Genomic DNA, 16,435 nt, shown 5'->3' with positions numbered 1-16,435 from the left:
GCCTCTCCTTTTCTCCATTGGCTGTTGAAGACTTTCCGATTTAGGAAGTTCGCCAGCACCAGACAAGTCATATGGTCGTCGGTATAGTAGATTTGAAATAGAGATACATCTCGAGGAGGTACCTCACGACTCTTCAACTAGATGATCTAGGCCTTATAACTATTCAATGCTTTACTGGAATCCCTTCCCAATTAACCATAAACGGATTAAATGTATTTGTGTAATTGGAAGCTCAATGCGGAATTTAAAGTTGGCCGTAGACGCGGGCGCTAAACCCCGGATCTGCGGCGCCACGTGGGCCGGATCTGCGGCCCGAGTTCTAACAACATGGGTGCCGAACTGGTACCTGACATCGAAGTCACTCTTTGTCTGGAGCTGTAATATCCTATGACATCCGTATTAGACTTCCTTTGTCTGGTGGGTCCTGCGTATTTGTTCTTCGAGGCTGGGTTATGTTTCCTATCCAACAAAGAAAGCACGCGTTTGGTTTCTGCCCCACTAAACAAAGAAATAGGGCTCCACACGAATCGAATCGAATCCAACTTTTGGTGAATTCGATTCGTTTCGGGAAATTTTTGAAAATAACGGTTCGAATCGAATCGAACTTTGGGTGAATTCGAGTTCGATTCGAACAATTCGCGAACATTTGCTATAATAGGAGGGTGAAATCCTTCCGAGGTTGTAGGGGTAGGGCTATGCGGAGGGCACACATGTGATCTACACTAACCCTTTCCTAATAAGGCTAGATCGGAAGTTCGCGAACACCTCGAACTTGTTCGCGAACACCTCGACCTTGTTCGCGAACACCTCGACCTTGTTCGCGAACACCTCGAATCGAATCGGCCATGGGTTCGAACCCCGATAGTCAAGGTTCGAATTCGCCATTTTTTTCGAACAGTTCGCGAACTTCGAACAGTTCGAAATTCGTGCGGAGCCCTACAAAGAAACAAAGAAAGAAAGAAACCACCACCGGCCACCACAGTACCCCCTCGACTATTTATTTATTTGTCTTCTCCCTTTGTTTTTCCTTTCTTCTTCTTCTTCTTCTTCTCTTCACCCCCTTTCGACTTCTTCAACCCGCTCCCTACTCCCATCTTCCACTCATCACTCCATATCCTTCTCTAGCATTTCTTTACTTCCATTGCTGGCGTGTCATTCAAGATGTTCACTTCTCCACTTACTAATGACCCCAACGATATGCCTCCTAGCCGTTGCCTCGAGATCCTTTGGTGTGAGGCAATGCAGAACATCGAGGCCGCTGAGGGTCAAATCCTTGTCCCCGATAACATCGTCGAGAATGTCCTCGGCATGGATAACCTCCAGGAAATGCACAAGCGATTGGCGTGAGTCTGAGTCTCAAATCTTTTGCTTATATTACTGACCATGACAGCAATATGAACAATGGAGTTGCTTACATGCACTTCGACGAGTCTTTGGACGCCTGGCGCCTTAGCACCACAGACGAGTACCTCAATGAGAGGACGCCGGCTCAGGAACTGCGAGATGCTGAGATTCCTATCAGCTTCAAAGACCACAAACTGGTCAGCCAGTCTATTTACCGGTCTGCCGACCTGGGTACACTCCCGAGTCTTCCCGTTCCCGGTGCTGCTGCCGCCGCCCATGTCCCTCGTCCGCCGAATTGCTTTATTCTGTATCGTCAGGCCAACCACCATATTGTCAAAGAGTCCAATCCCGGCGTGTCCAACAACGAAATCTGTGAGTTATCTCTGCGTGAGTGCATGTGAGCTAAGCTAACATCTGAACAAGCTCGAATCCTTGGCAATCGCTGGAAGAACGAGCGCCCTGAAGTTCGTGAACGCTACACTCGGTTGGCTGATCAGCTGAAGCGCGAGCACGCAGTTAAACATCCGAATTATCAGTATGCTCCTCGTCGCCCCTCGGAGCGGAAGCGCCGTGGCCCACGTGCCAATGCTGAAACGATTCGTTACGTTGATCAGGAGCCCGCTTTCCAGCATGCACTAGAGTCTTCCGAGCGCATTGGGAAAGATTGGTACATTGAAATCGATGATAAGCTTGTGGGCATGCTGAACGACAAAGGACTTCTCTGGGGTCCGAATGGAGTTGCGCCTGAACCAGATAGCTACAGCCAAACTGAGCTTATCTCCATGGCCAACGATCTGACCTCCGGTGACAATCTTGTCACCCTCGACGGCACTCTCAATCTGAACATCGACAACCAGGGAATGCCTCTTCCCACCATGTTCTAGGCTGGCTTCCCTTGGACGATCCTTTGCCCTTCGATTGATCCCCCCCCTCAAAAAAAACAAAAAAAATCAAAAACAAAAAACCGCACAAAAAAAAAGTACAACGAAAAACAAAAACACAAAAAAAAAAGCGGATGGGACTGGATGCTGACTTAGTCGGCACTCCAGGTGGATTGAATACTTGTACGATTCTTACTTTACCTCTCTCACGACAATTTCCCAAGAGCAAGGACAGGTTTTTCAGGCTGTAGGGTCTTTTCTTGAACTTTCTCTTTCCGTGTGAGCAGCAGGCCTTTCCATAGCTTTAGCTAATGAAGATATGTAAGATGCCAAAAAACCTACTCTCCTCTTTAGATTGTAGAGATTCAAGTAGAAACGTAGAAATGAATAGTAGGCATGGTCAGTAATAACTATTATCTGCATGCTACTTGCATCTTATTCTTCAGTACATGAATGCTCTACACAACGACTCATCCAAATACCATATCGTCCTAGCCATATAGCCCAATATACCCCGGACTTTCGCTCTACCAATGCTTGAGACGTCTATGACACTTCGGTTCTGAAGTCCCAACCCCAAGTAGTGCTCAGATACTCGCCCCTTTGTCTGCTATGGATGAGGTGACGTCTCGATACCCTTTGTTGACAGCCGCCGCTAGTGGAGCCCACCCTTGGGATCGACATGCACTGCATCCGCGGATCCACCAGTCAGGTGTGGAAACGGGTCTTGGCATGCCATGATGCCACGCTATGCAGGGGACATGCTGGGTCAGCTGGGACCGTGCGACAACATGCGACTTGCCATGCGACTGGCACGCGGCAGCCATGCGGGCTGTGCCACCATGCGCTTTACAGTACCCTTCCAGATAATTGTTCAAGTCCACGTTTCGCGCTAGTGTAAGATCGTATTTTATACAACCATAAAACGCGTCAAATATCGCCAAAATCAAGTGCTCACCACCAAAGGGTTGGTCTTAATACTCATCGTTACCAAACAGCTAGGCCTATCGTGGGTAGTACGGAATGTGGAGTTGGACAATTATCTGGAAGGGTGCTGTAGATGTACCATGGGTGTTCTATTGGTGCCAAGACTCGGACGCGGATGCAAGGCAGGTGGACTTCTTTACGCTTATTTGAGGACTTGGGTAAGTTGCTCTGCAATTCGCTATGGGAAATTCAGATTCAAAACTTGAAGAACTAACTATGTGCCTTTGTGCCTTTGGAAGCAGAGGATAGACCGAGACTCAGATGCGGATGCAGGGCAGTGTGCCTTGCTTTACGCTTATTTGAGGAATTGGGTAAGTTTGCTTTACATTCACTAACTATGGGAGATTCAGGATTTGAAGAGCTAACTACGTGTCCTTTGGGGGCAGAGAATAGACCGAAGAGCGTAAGACTCGGATTCGGATGCAGGGCAGTTGGACTTGCTTTACGCCTATACGCTTATTTGAGGAATTGGGTAAGCTTGCTTTGCAATTCGCTATGGGAAATTCAGAACTTGAACTAACTACGTGCCTTTGGGAGCAGAGGATAGACCGAAGAGCGCAAGACGCAACACGGACGAAAACCAAGCTACCGGGAAGAGAATTGGGGAATTTGCATGGACAATAAGGGGTGGAAGATACAAATGACGACGTCCTTACTCCTCCTGGTATGAGATCTTGCGCATTTCGCCAAGGCGCTGGCGTGCACGAGCGAGATTGTTTTCGAGTTGAAGGATTTCGACCTATTCGGGGGATATACGTCAGTTTCTGAGATGGGTGCGACGCAATGATGAAGGGAAATCGTCACATACCTGTTGCTCCATCTCGCGAACCTTGAATTCGTGCGAGCTCAGCTTTCCATAGTCCTCTCCCTCATCGGTGTCGCGGTTCTTCTCTTTGATGATGTCCTGCACTTGTCGCACGAGGGCACGGCAAGCGGAACCAACAGCCTTGCTGGCGGTCTCCAGGCGGTCCTGGGTCTTGCTCATGAATGTGGCCTTGACACGACTGGCGGCGACAAGTTGGGCAGTGCTGGCAGCGACATCGTTGGAGGCGACGATCAGCTGCTCGGGCGAGTTACGGCCCGAGATAACTCCATCGGCAGTCTCAATCAATGTGTTGGTGGAAGAGGCCACTGCTTTCGCAGCGGAGATCAAACCCTCTGTCCAGCGATTGTTCTTCTTGTAGAAGGCAGTGCGAGATGAGCTGCCACGGCCTTCACGGACAATCTCTTGCTGGCTCTCTGTGGCGGCCTTGATCAACTCAGAAATGGCGTTGGTGACGGCAATGGCGGCAGCAAGGATGACATCGTTGATGCGCAGCTCGTACGTCGAGTATCCATCACGGGGCTTGTTCTTGAGCTTGGCGAGACGCTGAGAGGCTGCGTCAATAGCATCTGCGGCCTTGAGCAGTTCCTGGTCAACAAGGTCACCTAGATCACCGTTGGTGCTGATCTTGGTGTTCTTGGGCGCGAACGAGTCAACCAGCTTCGACAGCGCCTGCAAGTCACGCTGGACTTCAAGGTTGTTGTTGATAACCACATCAGTCTTCTGCAGGGGCTCCAGGCCTTCGAGACGGAAGGACTGCAAGCCTCGGAAGAATCGCACGGTCGCCTGGGCGGACTTGCGTGCAGCATTCGTAAGTTGATCAGAGCTCTTGTCATCGGTGGCGAAGCGCATGAGACCCTTGGTGTTGCTCAAAACATCGGAGACAGACCCAGAGAAGATGGATACGGTGCGAATAATCTCTGCATGGGGGCTGTTGGGGCCATCGGCGATGAAGTTGTTGAAAGCTGTTGAGAACTCAGTGGCAGATGCTGACGCCTTCTCGATTTGAGACAGCACGTATGGAGGAGAGGCGTTCTGGTTACCCGCCTGCATGGATGAATCGAGTTCATACAAAGCATCATCGACGCGCTGCACACCAGTCTGCAGCACGGAGTCGATGATGTCGTTAATCTTCGCGACTGCGCCGTGCAGCACAGTATCAATCTGGCTGTCCAACGCGTGATCGACATCGCCTTGGCTCTGTTGTATAACATGGTCAGTATGCTCATACCAACAATTGTCGAGGAAAACAACTTACCAGTCTCAGCTCCTCCAGCTCCATGAGAGCTTGCTCCATACCAGACTTGTACACCTCGATCTCCTCGTCCTTCTCACGAAGGGCCAGATCAAGGTCTTCCTGGCGGTCATTGTTGCGGCTGGCGTGTTCTTCCAATGCGCGCGTTTTGAGCTATACTGGTCAGTATGAATCCACATACACAAGCGAGATAAACAGCTACTTACTCGGAGAGACTCTTCTAGGTCGGCCATTTCGCGGTTATACTTAGACAGCATGGACGAAATCTCGGTGCCCTTTGAACGTTCGGCATTCTCAGCACGCTCAAGGGCCATACGGAGCTCGCGCTTGACCTTCTCCAGTTCGTCCTTGTTGGTTCCCGTCACGCGATCCCGGTCATGCAGAGCACGGTCACGTTCCCGGATCATATCGGCCAATTCCAAGTTCTTGGTCTTCAGCTCGCGCTCCAGCTTCTCTCTTCGGTCAATTGCCTCTTGTGCAGATGCTGCCTTGAGCTTGAGGCTCTTTGTGGTCTGCAGAAGATCAAGGTGCTCCTGTCGAAGCTGCGAGTATAGCTTGGCCAGTGCCTCGTACTTGGACCGCCAGGTGTTCACCTGCTCCTGAAGGGATCTAATCTGCTCGTCTTTCGAGGCATTCTGCAAATTCAAGTTCGAGGTCAGATGGGCCATCTGCTCTTCGACCTCCTTGACACGGCGGTCATATTGCTGCAGCATCAGCTGGTCGCGCTCATACTGAGCACGAGCGTTGAGGTTTTCCTGCTCCAGCTCTGCCAGGCGACCCTGGGTTTGTGTCTGATATTGATCGCGGAGAAGCTGCTCCTGAGCAAGTCGCTGCTGTTCCGCCTGCAGACGCTGCTGCTCCTCGAAGTCGTTCTGGGCCTGCTGTTGGGCGAGAACTTGCTGTCGTTGCTGGTCCTCCCACTGTTGCTGCAGACGTCGTTGCTCTGCCTCATACTCTTCTTGCTGGCGTTTGGCCTCGTTCGTCCAGAAATCGTTGATCGGCTCTGGTTCAGCTGCGACCTTCGGTGGTGGAGAAGGCTGGGCTTCCGTTTCTTTGGCAGGCCGTCTGGGAAGAGCTGGCCGTTCATCGTCCTCGGCAAGCAGATTCGGCGGATCTTGTGGCAGCTTTGGGATGGTGATGAGCCCTGTCAAGTAGCGCAGGTTGGAGCACTCATAATAGAACCGGACAAGACGGTGGTGCTGGGCGTCATACCGGCCCCGAAGTGGCTCGAGAGCTTCGTCATCTCCAGTGGCTACGCAAAACATCAGTCAGCGGGCCATTGAACGCGAGCTCCAGGACCAGGGATAACATACTTGTGTGCATAGCTCGCAGCATGCTGGTAATGAACTTATAGATGCCATAACTCTCCTGCACAAGTGGCACCAATGCAGAGATTCGGCATTCATTGTTTGTGCCGGACTGGAAGTTCGAGAAGATGAGCTTTTGGAAAGAATCGATCTGGTCTTGCAGACCCATCAAATCGGTGATGGTCTCGTAGCTATGTGGCTGTCAACATCTCTCCACTGGCAGATATCAGGTATGTACGCACCCTTCATTCGGATCATTGATCGACTTCAAACTAATGTACTCCTCGTATTCGAACAGGCCTGCGACTGTCAGACACCCGCGCTTCGTAGAAACATCCAATCGTGAACGACATACCGTTGAATTCAGGGTGGTTGCGGTGGAAGGCCAGCTTCGACTCGAGGAAGAAGACGTACTCCCGAATGAGCGGCGCATATCCTATACAGAAACGTTACTATCACATCCGTCTGTCGCATGCGTCACCGATCCTCGGGTAAGAGAGCGGGTGCGCAATCGTCCTGCCTGGACTCCATACCTCGAATGCCATCGCCTCCAACTCCTCGCATCAAGCTATCAATCCAGTTGGTATGCTGCTGCGCCTCGCGGACAACCATGGGATGGCCCTCTTGGAGGACCTTGTGTATCGTGATCAAAGCTTTGAACGTTTGGACCTCATCGGCGAGAACAGGCTGCCTGTGAAGAACGAAGGCATGTCAGTCTGACTATCTTAAGATCAACGGGCCCCTTCCGTGCCCGCCAGGTATCTCCCATCACATACACTTTCATGCCAGCCCAGAAAGCCGCTGACGACTTGTGGTCCCACGTATAGACGATGCAGCTCCGCACATGCTTTCCTACAGTCGCGGGGGATGGTCAGCTCAATTCGGACGGGGGCAAAGCCAAGGCGGCATCAATCGGTTCGTAAATTGGCAGCGAAATGCGATCAAGACGTACGTTTAGGAGCGGTTTCCTCTGGTGGTAGTAAACTTGTCAGCGCCCGCTCTCCCGCGTCGGTCTCCCCTCCGGTCAACGGACTTACCAATACTGGTGGCCTTGCGGATATTGATGGCCAAATCGGCCTCGGTCCTTCGCGATACGTTGTCAGACAAGCAAACCTTTGGATCCTGCTTCCGTTTTACTTACCGACTCATCTTGGCCGTTGGGGTACTATCGATATGTGCTCAGGGGGGAGAAGTGGAGGAATGTCGGAGAGGTTCGTCGCGTTGACAGATCTCAAGCCCGGACAGCGCACAGACGATGTGAACAATTTGCGCTGACCGGAAAAGGCGTTTTAATTGAAAAGCGAAGTGAGATTGCTGAAAGCACCGGAAAAAAGCTACACGTGGGAGTTCGCTCAATGACGTTGATGGGGAACGGGAAAGCTGGCGCCTGTCCGAAGTCTTGGCGACGCCTAAGCCGATGCCAGTTGGGCCATGGCGAACTGAACTGAAGGCTTTATCCCTTGATGATGGAGGCTGTGCGTCTCTGTCTACGCGTCAAACATCTGAGAGGCTAGGCAGACCTTCTGACCTCGGGAAAGGTCATGTACCCACGTAAGCGCTTTCTACATGCAGGTTACAATCTACGGGTCTACTTAGTTTACTTCGAAACCAGTTCAGGTCAAATAATACATTCAATATCGGAGAATCAGCTAAAAAGTGAAAGGTATCCACATAAGGCAGTCGGTATAATCTGCGCAGGATATCAATGGTGCAGGGAAACCAGCCCAACATGGAGCCCCCAGTCCTTTCAAAGTGCAATGTGCAACCAGGAAACCAGAAGGCGCAAGGCGGCTCACCGTCCATGCTCATATTTGCATGGATGCATGTGACAGAAGCTTCCGACATCCTCAAGCCTGTGTTTCCTAACCTCCTGTGCGCTGGCATCAGCCGCTACGAGGGGACTTTCACCCTTCCTGCAGATGACAAGGCCTCATGGCTGTCCGGCGTTGGAGGAGGCGCCTGATCAACAGGGCGCAGCGACTCAATACTAGACGACTCATTTGTGTCATCGGGGCCACTTTCAAGCTGTTCAGCCTTCGAAGACGTCTCACTCACGGCAGAAGTTGGAGCCATAAAGTGTTGGTCTGATTCCATGTCCCCACGCGCTGGGCTATTTGGCTCAGAGTCCTGGAGTGCCTCCACCACGAGCAGCTCATCGATGCTTTCGTCAACACGCATTCCATGAGCCGTCGGTTTTCTGCGAGGCAAAGGCGATGGTGAAAGAGGCTGCTCTGTCGCCTTGGAGCGTTCAGCCGTCTTGGGGCGTTCAGGCACGGTGTGCGCTGCCACAGGTTTACGCTTGGGCAAAGTCTCCGCGTTTCTCTTCAAAGCATATTTGTCTGGACGCGGTAAGGGTGTGCCAGGTGGTGGATGAGGATGTCCACGACCAATTGGTTGGGTAGGCATCCCTTGGGGAGTCCGCGATGACGCTTGGCCGGTGCTTGAGTCGCCTTTACCAAACACGCTTAGACTCCACTTCTTAGCGGCAGCAGTGGCTTGCCCAAGAGTCATAGAGCCGGAGAACTTGTCATCAGACGATTTGGCAGTATCGATGATGCTCTCAATTGTACTGCGCCTTCGAGTCGTGTCGCTGACGACAGAGGTCGAGGAACTACCTCTAGAACTTCTCAGGCTGGAGAAGGACCCGCTCTCCATGCGTGTAGAAGAAGGTCTTTGGATAACATTGTCGCGAGCAAAGCTAGAGCTGTCTATAGACTCCGCAATGGATGACTCGCGGCTATGAACCGCATTTTCCGGCATCATCAGGCCAGCTGTGGGAGGTGAGGTGCCCGGAGTCCGGTTGGGAGATGTAGGTGGCGATCGGCTTGAGATCTCGATCATCGCACTGGCTGCGTGGCTCTTTTCATCGCCTTTGCTTTCCGAAATAATCTTATCGACGCTGGCGTTGTCTGCAGTGACCACTGGGTCTGCGGTATGTGCTAAAGTCGGCGACCGGATGGCCCGAGGCAGCGGCGCGCTGTCCGGGCGATCGATACCAGTGGAAGTTGCAGTGGCATCCTTTGATTGCAGGTCCGATAGCGAATGTTTCAGGCCTTTGCGCAATTTATCCTTGGTTGTCATGGGCTCAGAAAGGACAGGCATGCTCATCGTGCGATCATCCTTGGGCTTGAGAACTTCGGCGGGATCACCACCGCCGCTCTTCGGTGGAGGAGCCTCCCCGGACTCGTCGGGTATCTCTGGTATTTCTACCTTGTCACTCGCCTCTGGAGTATCACGCTGCCAAATACCGCCACGGAAAGCCTGGCCGAGGGTATCGTGGAATGGAATGTCATCCCAAAAAGGCAGAACGATGCTCTCTGCCACCACTTCGCGGATTTTACTCTCGATGGTGCGCAGGATCAGACTGTACGTGATTTGCTTCGAGCTGACGATAGGCTGGATGTCCATTTCCATCTTAGGTGTGGTTTCGAAAGACATCCAGATGCGATTGCTCGGTGGAGGTTTGAATCGTACTAGCAGATGGCCTTCGAGCTTTTTCAAGACAACGGCAAGAACGATATCGACCTCTCTCGCCTTGAATCGTTGTCCCAGGTCAATGCGTACCGTTGCGGATATCTCGAGCCGGAAGTTCCCAGTGTACTGCAAATCGGCTTCCACGCAGCAATTACCGTCAACCGTCAAGTCCTTCAACCTTGGATTCGTAATGAATGGAGCACCTTCGCCCATGTCAATCTTCTGCAAGCCGATCTTGCTGATGAAGTTAGGTTTGTTGACGCGAGATATCTTCTTGACAATTTTGCTGCGCACAGATGCTTCCAATTCAGGCGTCCTGTACAGCGCTAAGAACAATCTTCCAAGGAAAGCATTGATCCAGCGCGTCTGCAACTGCTCTTCGGAGGAGTGCAGGCGTTGAACCAATGTGACAATATGCTTGGTGTCGAACTCCTGGTGTTTGGGCGGGCGATCAGCCAAGTCTTGCAGCCGGGTTTGGTTTTGGAGCATGGCGATGTAGAAGTCCTCCTTCTCGGATAAGTTTTCAGAGAAGAGATAAAACGGCGGAGTCGGTCCGCCTAGGTCCCCCAGCGATGCCAGTCGCCGTGAGAGGCAGATGGCGTTCCGTTTGAGCCACAGCTCTCCTTCTGGTATGTCCCCCTCTCCGCCGTCATATATGCTGACAACGTGGTGAGCGAGCGAAATAACATATCGCACCTCCACTTGATTCGCATCGTCATAAAGCATCAAGTGGCCATGTCTGAAGGAATAGCAATCAAGGTCAGCAATCAGCGGCCAGACAACAACCTAGGTCTCTGGATAGAGATGCATACCGAAGAACGATGTAGAACACATTCCGCGCGCGCTTGACAGTCTTGCCGTTCGCCTTCGCCGGGTCAATGCTGGGCGCTTGCTTCCGGTCAAACAGACTCCGATACATAGTCTGGTAGACGCTGGGACTTTCGGCCGCAACGACTTCCCCTGCAGGGGTCGTTCTCTCGGGAGGTTTCCCATTCACACCACCGGGAACATATTCGCGGCAGACGGCGAAGTATCCAGCTGCAACGTCGGACTCATGGGTACTGTGGAACTTCTCCGCCAGCTGGTCGGTGCCGGACTTGAGACTAGAGTCGTCATCGGTAGGCCGGCGGAGGGGATCAGGTGTTTTCGTGCATGACTGCTGCGATTCCGGCGCAGACGGAAGGGTCAGGTATGCATGGAGGAGGATTAGAGAAATTACAAGTGGAATGAAGGTGATTCCACCGAGGGCGTAAACGAAGAGGAAACTAGCGAGCGAACCCATCGGGAACCAGTCGATCAATGCGGGAGGGTCGAAAGCTCCATAGTTTGGGAGAGCGACCTCCAACTGCAGATAAAGAACACGAGACAAGGATAAGAGACCGGCTCCAGGTTGAAACGAGCGCGATAAGACGAGGACAAGGGCTCAGCGCGTAGACAGAGAAAGTTGCAGGAAGTTGCAGCTTCCACAGGCATGACGGGATGACGAAGGTGTGAGTACCTCGGCATTCCTGTTTCGTATTGTTATTTCGCGTAATTAGGTCCACTTCACATGCGTGTAAGTCCGTTATTAACCAGTATTTGGTTTATGTATTGTAAGATTACTTGTAAATCAGTTGGTACCCCTCTTGATACGACCAGCTGTCAGGAACGTCAAAGAAGCCCTGACAACCATGGGTCTCCTGTTGATATTGTATCTATCGACTCGGGCTAGACATAGGGCAAGACAACTATTGCAAGTACTACATTGTAGACGTTGAGGACTCGGATTCTGTACTGAAGGCGTCCTTCTCTTCCAACAGATGCTGTGCAACGGTGACATTTGGGCCATATGCGCTGTGGAGCCAATCTTATACTAATCGTGTGATAGAGGGTCATACCAGGGATATAGGAGCTTTATACCTTGTAGAGCCGATCTATTGTTATACAACAGCGTCACAATATACTGTTCTTTTGGCTTGAGGGCGTATCGACACATTCGAATGACTGTTGATCATCCAGGACATCAACAAAGACCTGAAGCGAAGAGAGTAGAAAATGCATCCACTGGTGAAGACCAAGTATGTATCCAACCATCTAAGACATCTAAATATACACAGGCATCTAGAAAGGAGATCGTAACCTGAAGAAACAACAAAAGGGGGGCGAGCTGAAAGACAAATATGTGTACATGGGAGCAGGGTCTCCTCTACTTTCTCCGGTTCATGGTCTTCTGGCACATCTCAATCAAACCACTCTTGGCATCACTGTCGGGGAAGTCGCTGATGGCAGCAATGGCCTTGTCGGCGTATTCCTGAGCAAGAGCACGGGTCTGCTCAACACCATCGCTGCGGTAGACGAGCTCACGAGCCTAGTAAAAGAAACCAGTCAGTATCACCGTATCAAGCAGAACTCGAGACCAGTTTGACCACTCACCCGCTGCACATCACCCTCCACACGGAACTTGCGTCCAACCAAAGGACCAAGCTCCGGGTTGCTCTTCCAGGCGAAAAGGAGCGGCGCAGTCGCCAGACCAAGCTCCAGGTCGGCACCAACCGGCTTGCCCATCTCAGCCTCAGTAACTGTGTAGTCCAACATATCATCAACCAACTGGAATGCCAGACCCAAATTGCGGCCATAAGCATAAGAAGCCTCGATCACCTCCGGGGCACTCCGGCCCAGAACCGCAGCAGAGCGGCAGGACTTGCTAATCAGACTGGCCGTCTTCAGGTAGGTCTTCTGGAGGTAATAGGCAAGAGTCTCGTCGGTGTAAACGGGCTTCGATTCGTCTTGCGCAGTGTTCTTCAGTTGCATGAATTCACCCTCCACCAAATTGGCGATGACAGTGGCCATGAGTTCCGTGACCTCGGGATCGCGCAGGCGAGCCAGCGCCACCGAGGCACGACCAAGCAAAAAGTCACCTGCCAGCACGGCCATCTTATTTCCGAACGCCAGGTTCGCAGAGCTGTTGGCACGGCGCGTCACGGCATTGTCGATGACATCGTCGTGCAGGAGAGATGCGGTGTGGATCAACTCTGTGATTTCGGCCAGTCGTCGCTGTGAAGGGAGGATGTTGTCATCTCCCGCGACATCGTATTTGCTCTCGGCAGTAGGGGCCACGAGCGGGTTCATTTCTGGGTTGGCATCTTCGAGGATGGAGGGTGCGCTGAAGGAGGAATCGACGGGGCTCGGTTTATCCGTGTAGGTGTGGTGCTTGCGCGGGTCCAAGGCTGTCGCCTGGGACATGAGAAGGACAAGCATTGGCCGCATGTGCTTGCCCTCGCTGTGAGTGTAGTACTTGGCCACCTTGTCTAGTGCGGGATGGCCCGATCCAAGTAATTGTCGGATGTTTTTGGTGAGGAATTTGAGTTCTTTTCCTACCATTCTCAACGGGTCGACGGAGATGCCTGGAGGCGCCTTCGGCATACCCTTGAAGATGGCTTGGGCCGCTGACACGGCAGCTCCAAATGGCGAAGCATCTCGCCGACGTGTTGGGTGATATTTGCGAGATTGGAGAGCAATATGCGTAAAGCGGAGGTCATCGCGGAGGCATTGCGTGCAGACAGTCGTTCGTGATGAGAGGATCAGCCCGGTGGCCGATACGGTTCGAGCGCCCATGCTCAATGCGAGGGCTGTGTGTATATATCAAGAAGATCAAGATAAAAACATAAGAATCCAATGTCAGGAAGCGATCGGTTGTTAGCGGACAAGGACGAACAATCTTGCGGGCGGGAAGATTTCGAGCTCTCTCGGGTCGCACGGACCTGGTCACAGCCAAGTATGGGTTCCGTCTGGGTCTACACAGTACCTGAGAACAACTCAATCTTCAACTCTTTTAGGGTTACAAATGGAAATTGAGTGAATATGATGAGGACACAGTTTATAAGCCTTAGAAAAAATCTGACATACGAATCTAATAAGGCCACAGTACAGGAAATGATAGTATGAAAGATAGACCCTGCACCGAGCATCTTAATCTTAGTCCTGAACGCTCCCCTTCACATCTGAATCAAAAGCCCAAGGACAAGGAGAACGATTTTCACAACACAAAGGTTTGAGGAAGGCCGCTACGAGGTAGAGACCCATGCATGGGACCAGTGCGGTAGAGAAAAAGTATGCTGTATCAATTATGGAAGCTCAACCTTCCCTTTAAATAGCATCAAAATCACCGCCAGCATCCTCATCATCCATGTCTCCCTCCTGTATCTCCTTGGCAAGCTCCCGCTCCCGTTCACGGGCTTCTTGGGCACTCTTGAGCTCCAGGCGGTGCTGATTCATAGGGAAGCGCATGGCCTATAACGATTAAATGCACGTTAGCAAAAACAACACAGGCCAATGCGGATACTAGGAATACATACCTTGACACTCTCGTCGTGAAGAGCAAGGCAGGCGCGGATACGCTCATGGAAGGCTTCGCCGGGTTCTCTGGTAGCGTAGATATCACCCACGTCTTTGCTCTTCATGAATCCATGCTCGTGGTCAAGCGTGGCCTCAATGACGCCATCCCTGATAGCCTTGGCCACAATGTACTCAGCAGACTCTTCACTGTCAAGTCCGAGACGAAGGCAGATATCCCGCAGGGAGATTCGGGAGTAAGAGAGCGACATCATGCGAATACCGGTCTTGATGACATTCTGTCGCAAGCGCAGGATCAAGGTGTATGTGCCATCCTTGCGGAAAGTCTCACTGTGGGTGTTGACAGTGTTGAGGAATCCATCCAGATCACCGACACTGACTGCCTGAGCGAGCAGCAAATAGGGGTGCATGGCCCGTTCCAAAGCTGGCTGGCGGAAGATGGCACGGTCTGGGATATCACCCATCAACAGCTCGACAACGACCAACAGCTTGTGAGAGGCCTGGTAGAATCCACGAGCAACCTGGCTAGCAGGCGACTTGCGGGTAGCCCCAATCAGATGGCCGTGGGCCTCCGTATACTGCAACTGGATGGCACGGATGCGACCAAGGTAGAACATGTAGCGAGCAATCTGGTTGTTAGACGCAGCGACAGGGAACGGATTGTGCGAGATCAGGAGATCTGCCTGTGAGATATGAGATGTAGACAAGTAGTTGCGAAGCAACAGAGTCATCACAGTAGCCTGCGTGTCAACATCTTTTCGGAGCACGGCTGTGCGCAGGGCGACCAGCAATGGCTGACGAATGGTAGTCACTGCCGCTGCGGGGGAAGGAGGAAGCGGGGCGGATTGTTCGAAGAAGAGAGAGTAGTAGAAGTACACACGGGCAGCCAGAGAATCTAGGGTGCGACGATTGAGTGCTCGCAGGCGCTCAATCAAGCTTGTGGAGAACTGCACTCCCTTCTGGATCTCACGTTGGTCGAACAGGTAGATCTGTACGAGAATCGAGAGATACACATCCACCTCGGCGAGTGTTTCCTTGGGGGCAGCCTTCTTCTCCGAGTCCACCTCCATCTCCGAGCTCGCTAGAGCATTCTCGTAGGCCTTGGTTTGCCCAAGAGCTTCAAGCAGGAACGAGGCGGTCGAGCTAGATTCGGGATAAGTTTCCACAATGACTTCGGCGAGGACCTCCGGGGTGAGGTGTTTCCGCATCGACGATATGGATCGCAGGACACGGAGGGTGAATCTGGGGTCAAAGTGGGCGACGGCACGCTCGAGCAAGGTGAAATTGGTCTTGATGTCTAAACCCGCGCGGAACAGACAGGAAATCACGTTAGAGATATGGGCTTCTTCTGGACAAGGAAGGAGATTCGACAAACCTTGAATAGCCTTCGTTGTCGGGTCGACTTCCGGCTCCGTGTTCTCAGCATCACCATCCTCCGCACCATCCATGGTCACGTCCTCCTCCTTATCCTTGCCGGATGATCTGGAACCCTTGGTTGGGGGCACTACAACAGTCATCTTGTCATTTTTGCGGCCCTTGCTGGCGTTGGATGAGGATGTAGGCGCACCTGCCGTACCCTCTCCCATCTCGACATCTTCGGATCCATTCACACCATTCTTGGTGGACTTCGATCCATCCTTATGCGACTGGTCATCTTCCCCCATGTTGTCGTTTGATGCGCCCTTTGCGTCTTTCTTGGTCGGAGCTGACTTGGCCTTGTTGGCGGCGGCACGAGTGGTGGGTGCCGTTGAGTTTGCCTTTTCACCGTTAGTAGATGAGGAGTCGGATTTGTTGTTTGATCGCAGAGAGCGCCTTTCGGCCGGCATATTTCTGAAGCTATCGAGCTCAGCTGGACAGTCACCAAGCTAACGGAAGAAGTAGGGGAAAGGGCGAATGAGCACAAAGAGGAGAGGAAGCAGAAAATCAAGCCCAGGAGAAGCCAATCTGTCGGAAGCACAGATATGATGAAGGGAAACTTGTGCGGACAGGTTGATGAAGCAGATGGGTGATGTGATGTCAAGAGATGGGATGA

General features: G+C 52.1%; 5 protein-coding genes across 5 annotated transcripts; 1 reads left to right on the top strand and 4 right to left on the bottom strand.

The window, feature by feature from the left end:
* Nucleotides 1-1,161: 1,161 nt before the first annotated feature.
* On the top strand, nt 1,162-2,228 carry N7515_008536 (HMG-box domain-containing protein; the record flags this gene model as incomplete). Its single annotated transcript, XM_056669280.1, has 3 exons — nt 1,162-1,343; nt 1,391-1,716; nt 1,768-2,228. The coding sequence occupies 3 exons, from the start codon at nt 1,162-1,164 to the stop codon at nt 2,226-2,228; spliced, it is 969 nt and encodes a 322-aa protein (XP_056519110.1).
* Nucleotides 2,229-3,864: 1,636 nt separating this feature from the next.
* Nucleotides 3,865-7,746, bottom strand: N7515_008535 (putative cytoskeleton assembly control protein Sla2; the record flags this gene model as incomplete). The annotated part of the gene is made up of 12 exons (XM_056669279.1): nt 3,865-3,951; nt 4,021-5,235; nt 5,294-5,443; nt 5,497-6,542; nt 6,604-6,788; nt 6,840-6,897; nt 6,953-7,033; nt 7,131-7,288; nt 7,374-7,449; nt 7,550-7,567; nt 7,635-7,681; nt 7,739-7,746. The coding sequence occupies 12 exons, from the start codon at nt 7,744-7,746 to the stop codon at nt 3,865-3,867; spliced, it is 3,129 nt and encodes a 1,042-aa protein (XP_056519109.1).
* Nucleotides 7,747-8,487: 741 nt separating this feature from the next.
* N7515_008534 (SMP domain-containing protein) lies at nt 8,488-11,353 on the bottom strand (the record flags this gene model as incomplete). The annotated part of the gene is made up of 2 exons (XM_056669278.1): nt 8,488-10,810; nt 10,884-11,353. 2 exons carry the CDS (start codon nt 11,351-11,353, stop codon nt 8,488-8,490), a joined length of 2,793 nt encoding a protein of 930 aa, XP_056519108.1.
* Nucleotides 11,354-12,256: 903 nt separating this feature from the next.
* On the bottom strand, nt 12,257-13,665 carry N7515_008533 (trans-hexaprenyltranstransferase; the record flags this gene model as incomplete). Its single annotated transcript, XM_056669277.1, has 2 exons — nt 12,257-12,418; nt 12,484-13,665. The coding sequence occupies 2 exons, from the start codon at nt 13,663-13,665 to the stop codon at nt 12,257-12,259; spliced, it is 1,344 nt and encodes a 447-aa protein (XP_056519107.1).
* A 531-nt stretch (nt 13,666-14,196) lies between these two features.
* On the bottom strand, nt 14,197-16,229 carry N7515_008532 (proteasome regulatory particle lid subunit RPN3; the record flags this gene model as incomplete). The annotated part of the gene is made up of 2 exons (XM_056669276.1): nt 14,197-14,340; nt 14,406-16,229. 2 exons carry the CDS (start codon nt 16,227-16,229, stop codon nt 14,197-14,199), a joined length of 1,968 nt encoding a protein of 655 aa, XP_056519106.1.
* Between the last annotated feature and the right edge of the window lie 206 nt (nt 16,230-16,435).

The sequence above is a fragment of the Penicillium bovifimosum genome, assembly GCF_028826915.1.
Source record: "Penicillium bovifimosum strain IBT 22155 chromosome Unknown utg000006l_segment0_segment0, whole genome shotgun sequence".
In the NCBI taxonomy this organism is placed as follows: domain Eukaryota; kingdom Fungi; phylum Ascomycota; class Eurotiomycetes; order Eurotiales; family Aspergillaceae; genus Penicillium; species Penicillium bovifimosum.
This window is presented reverse-complemented; position numbering and strand designations above follow the sequence as displayed.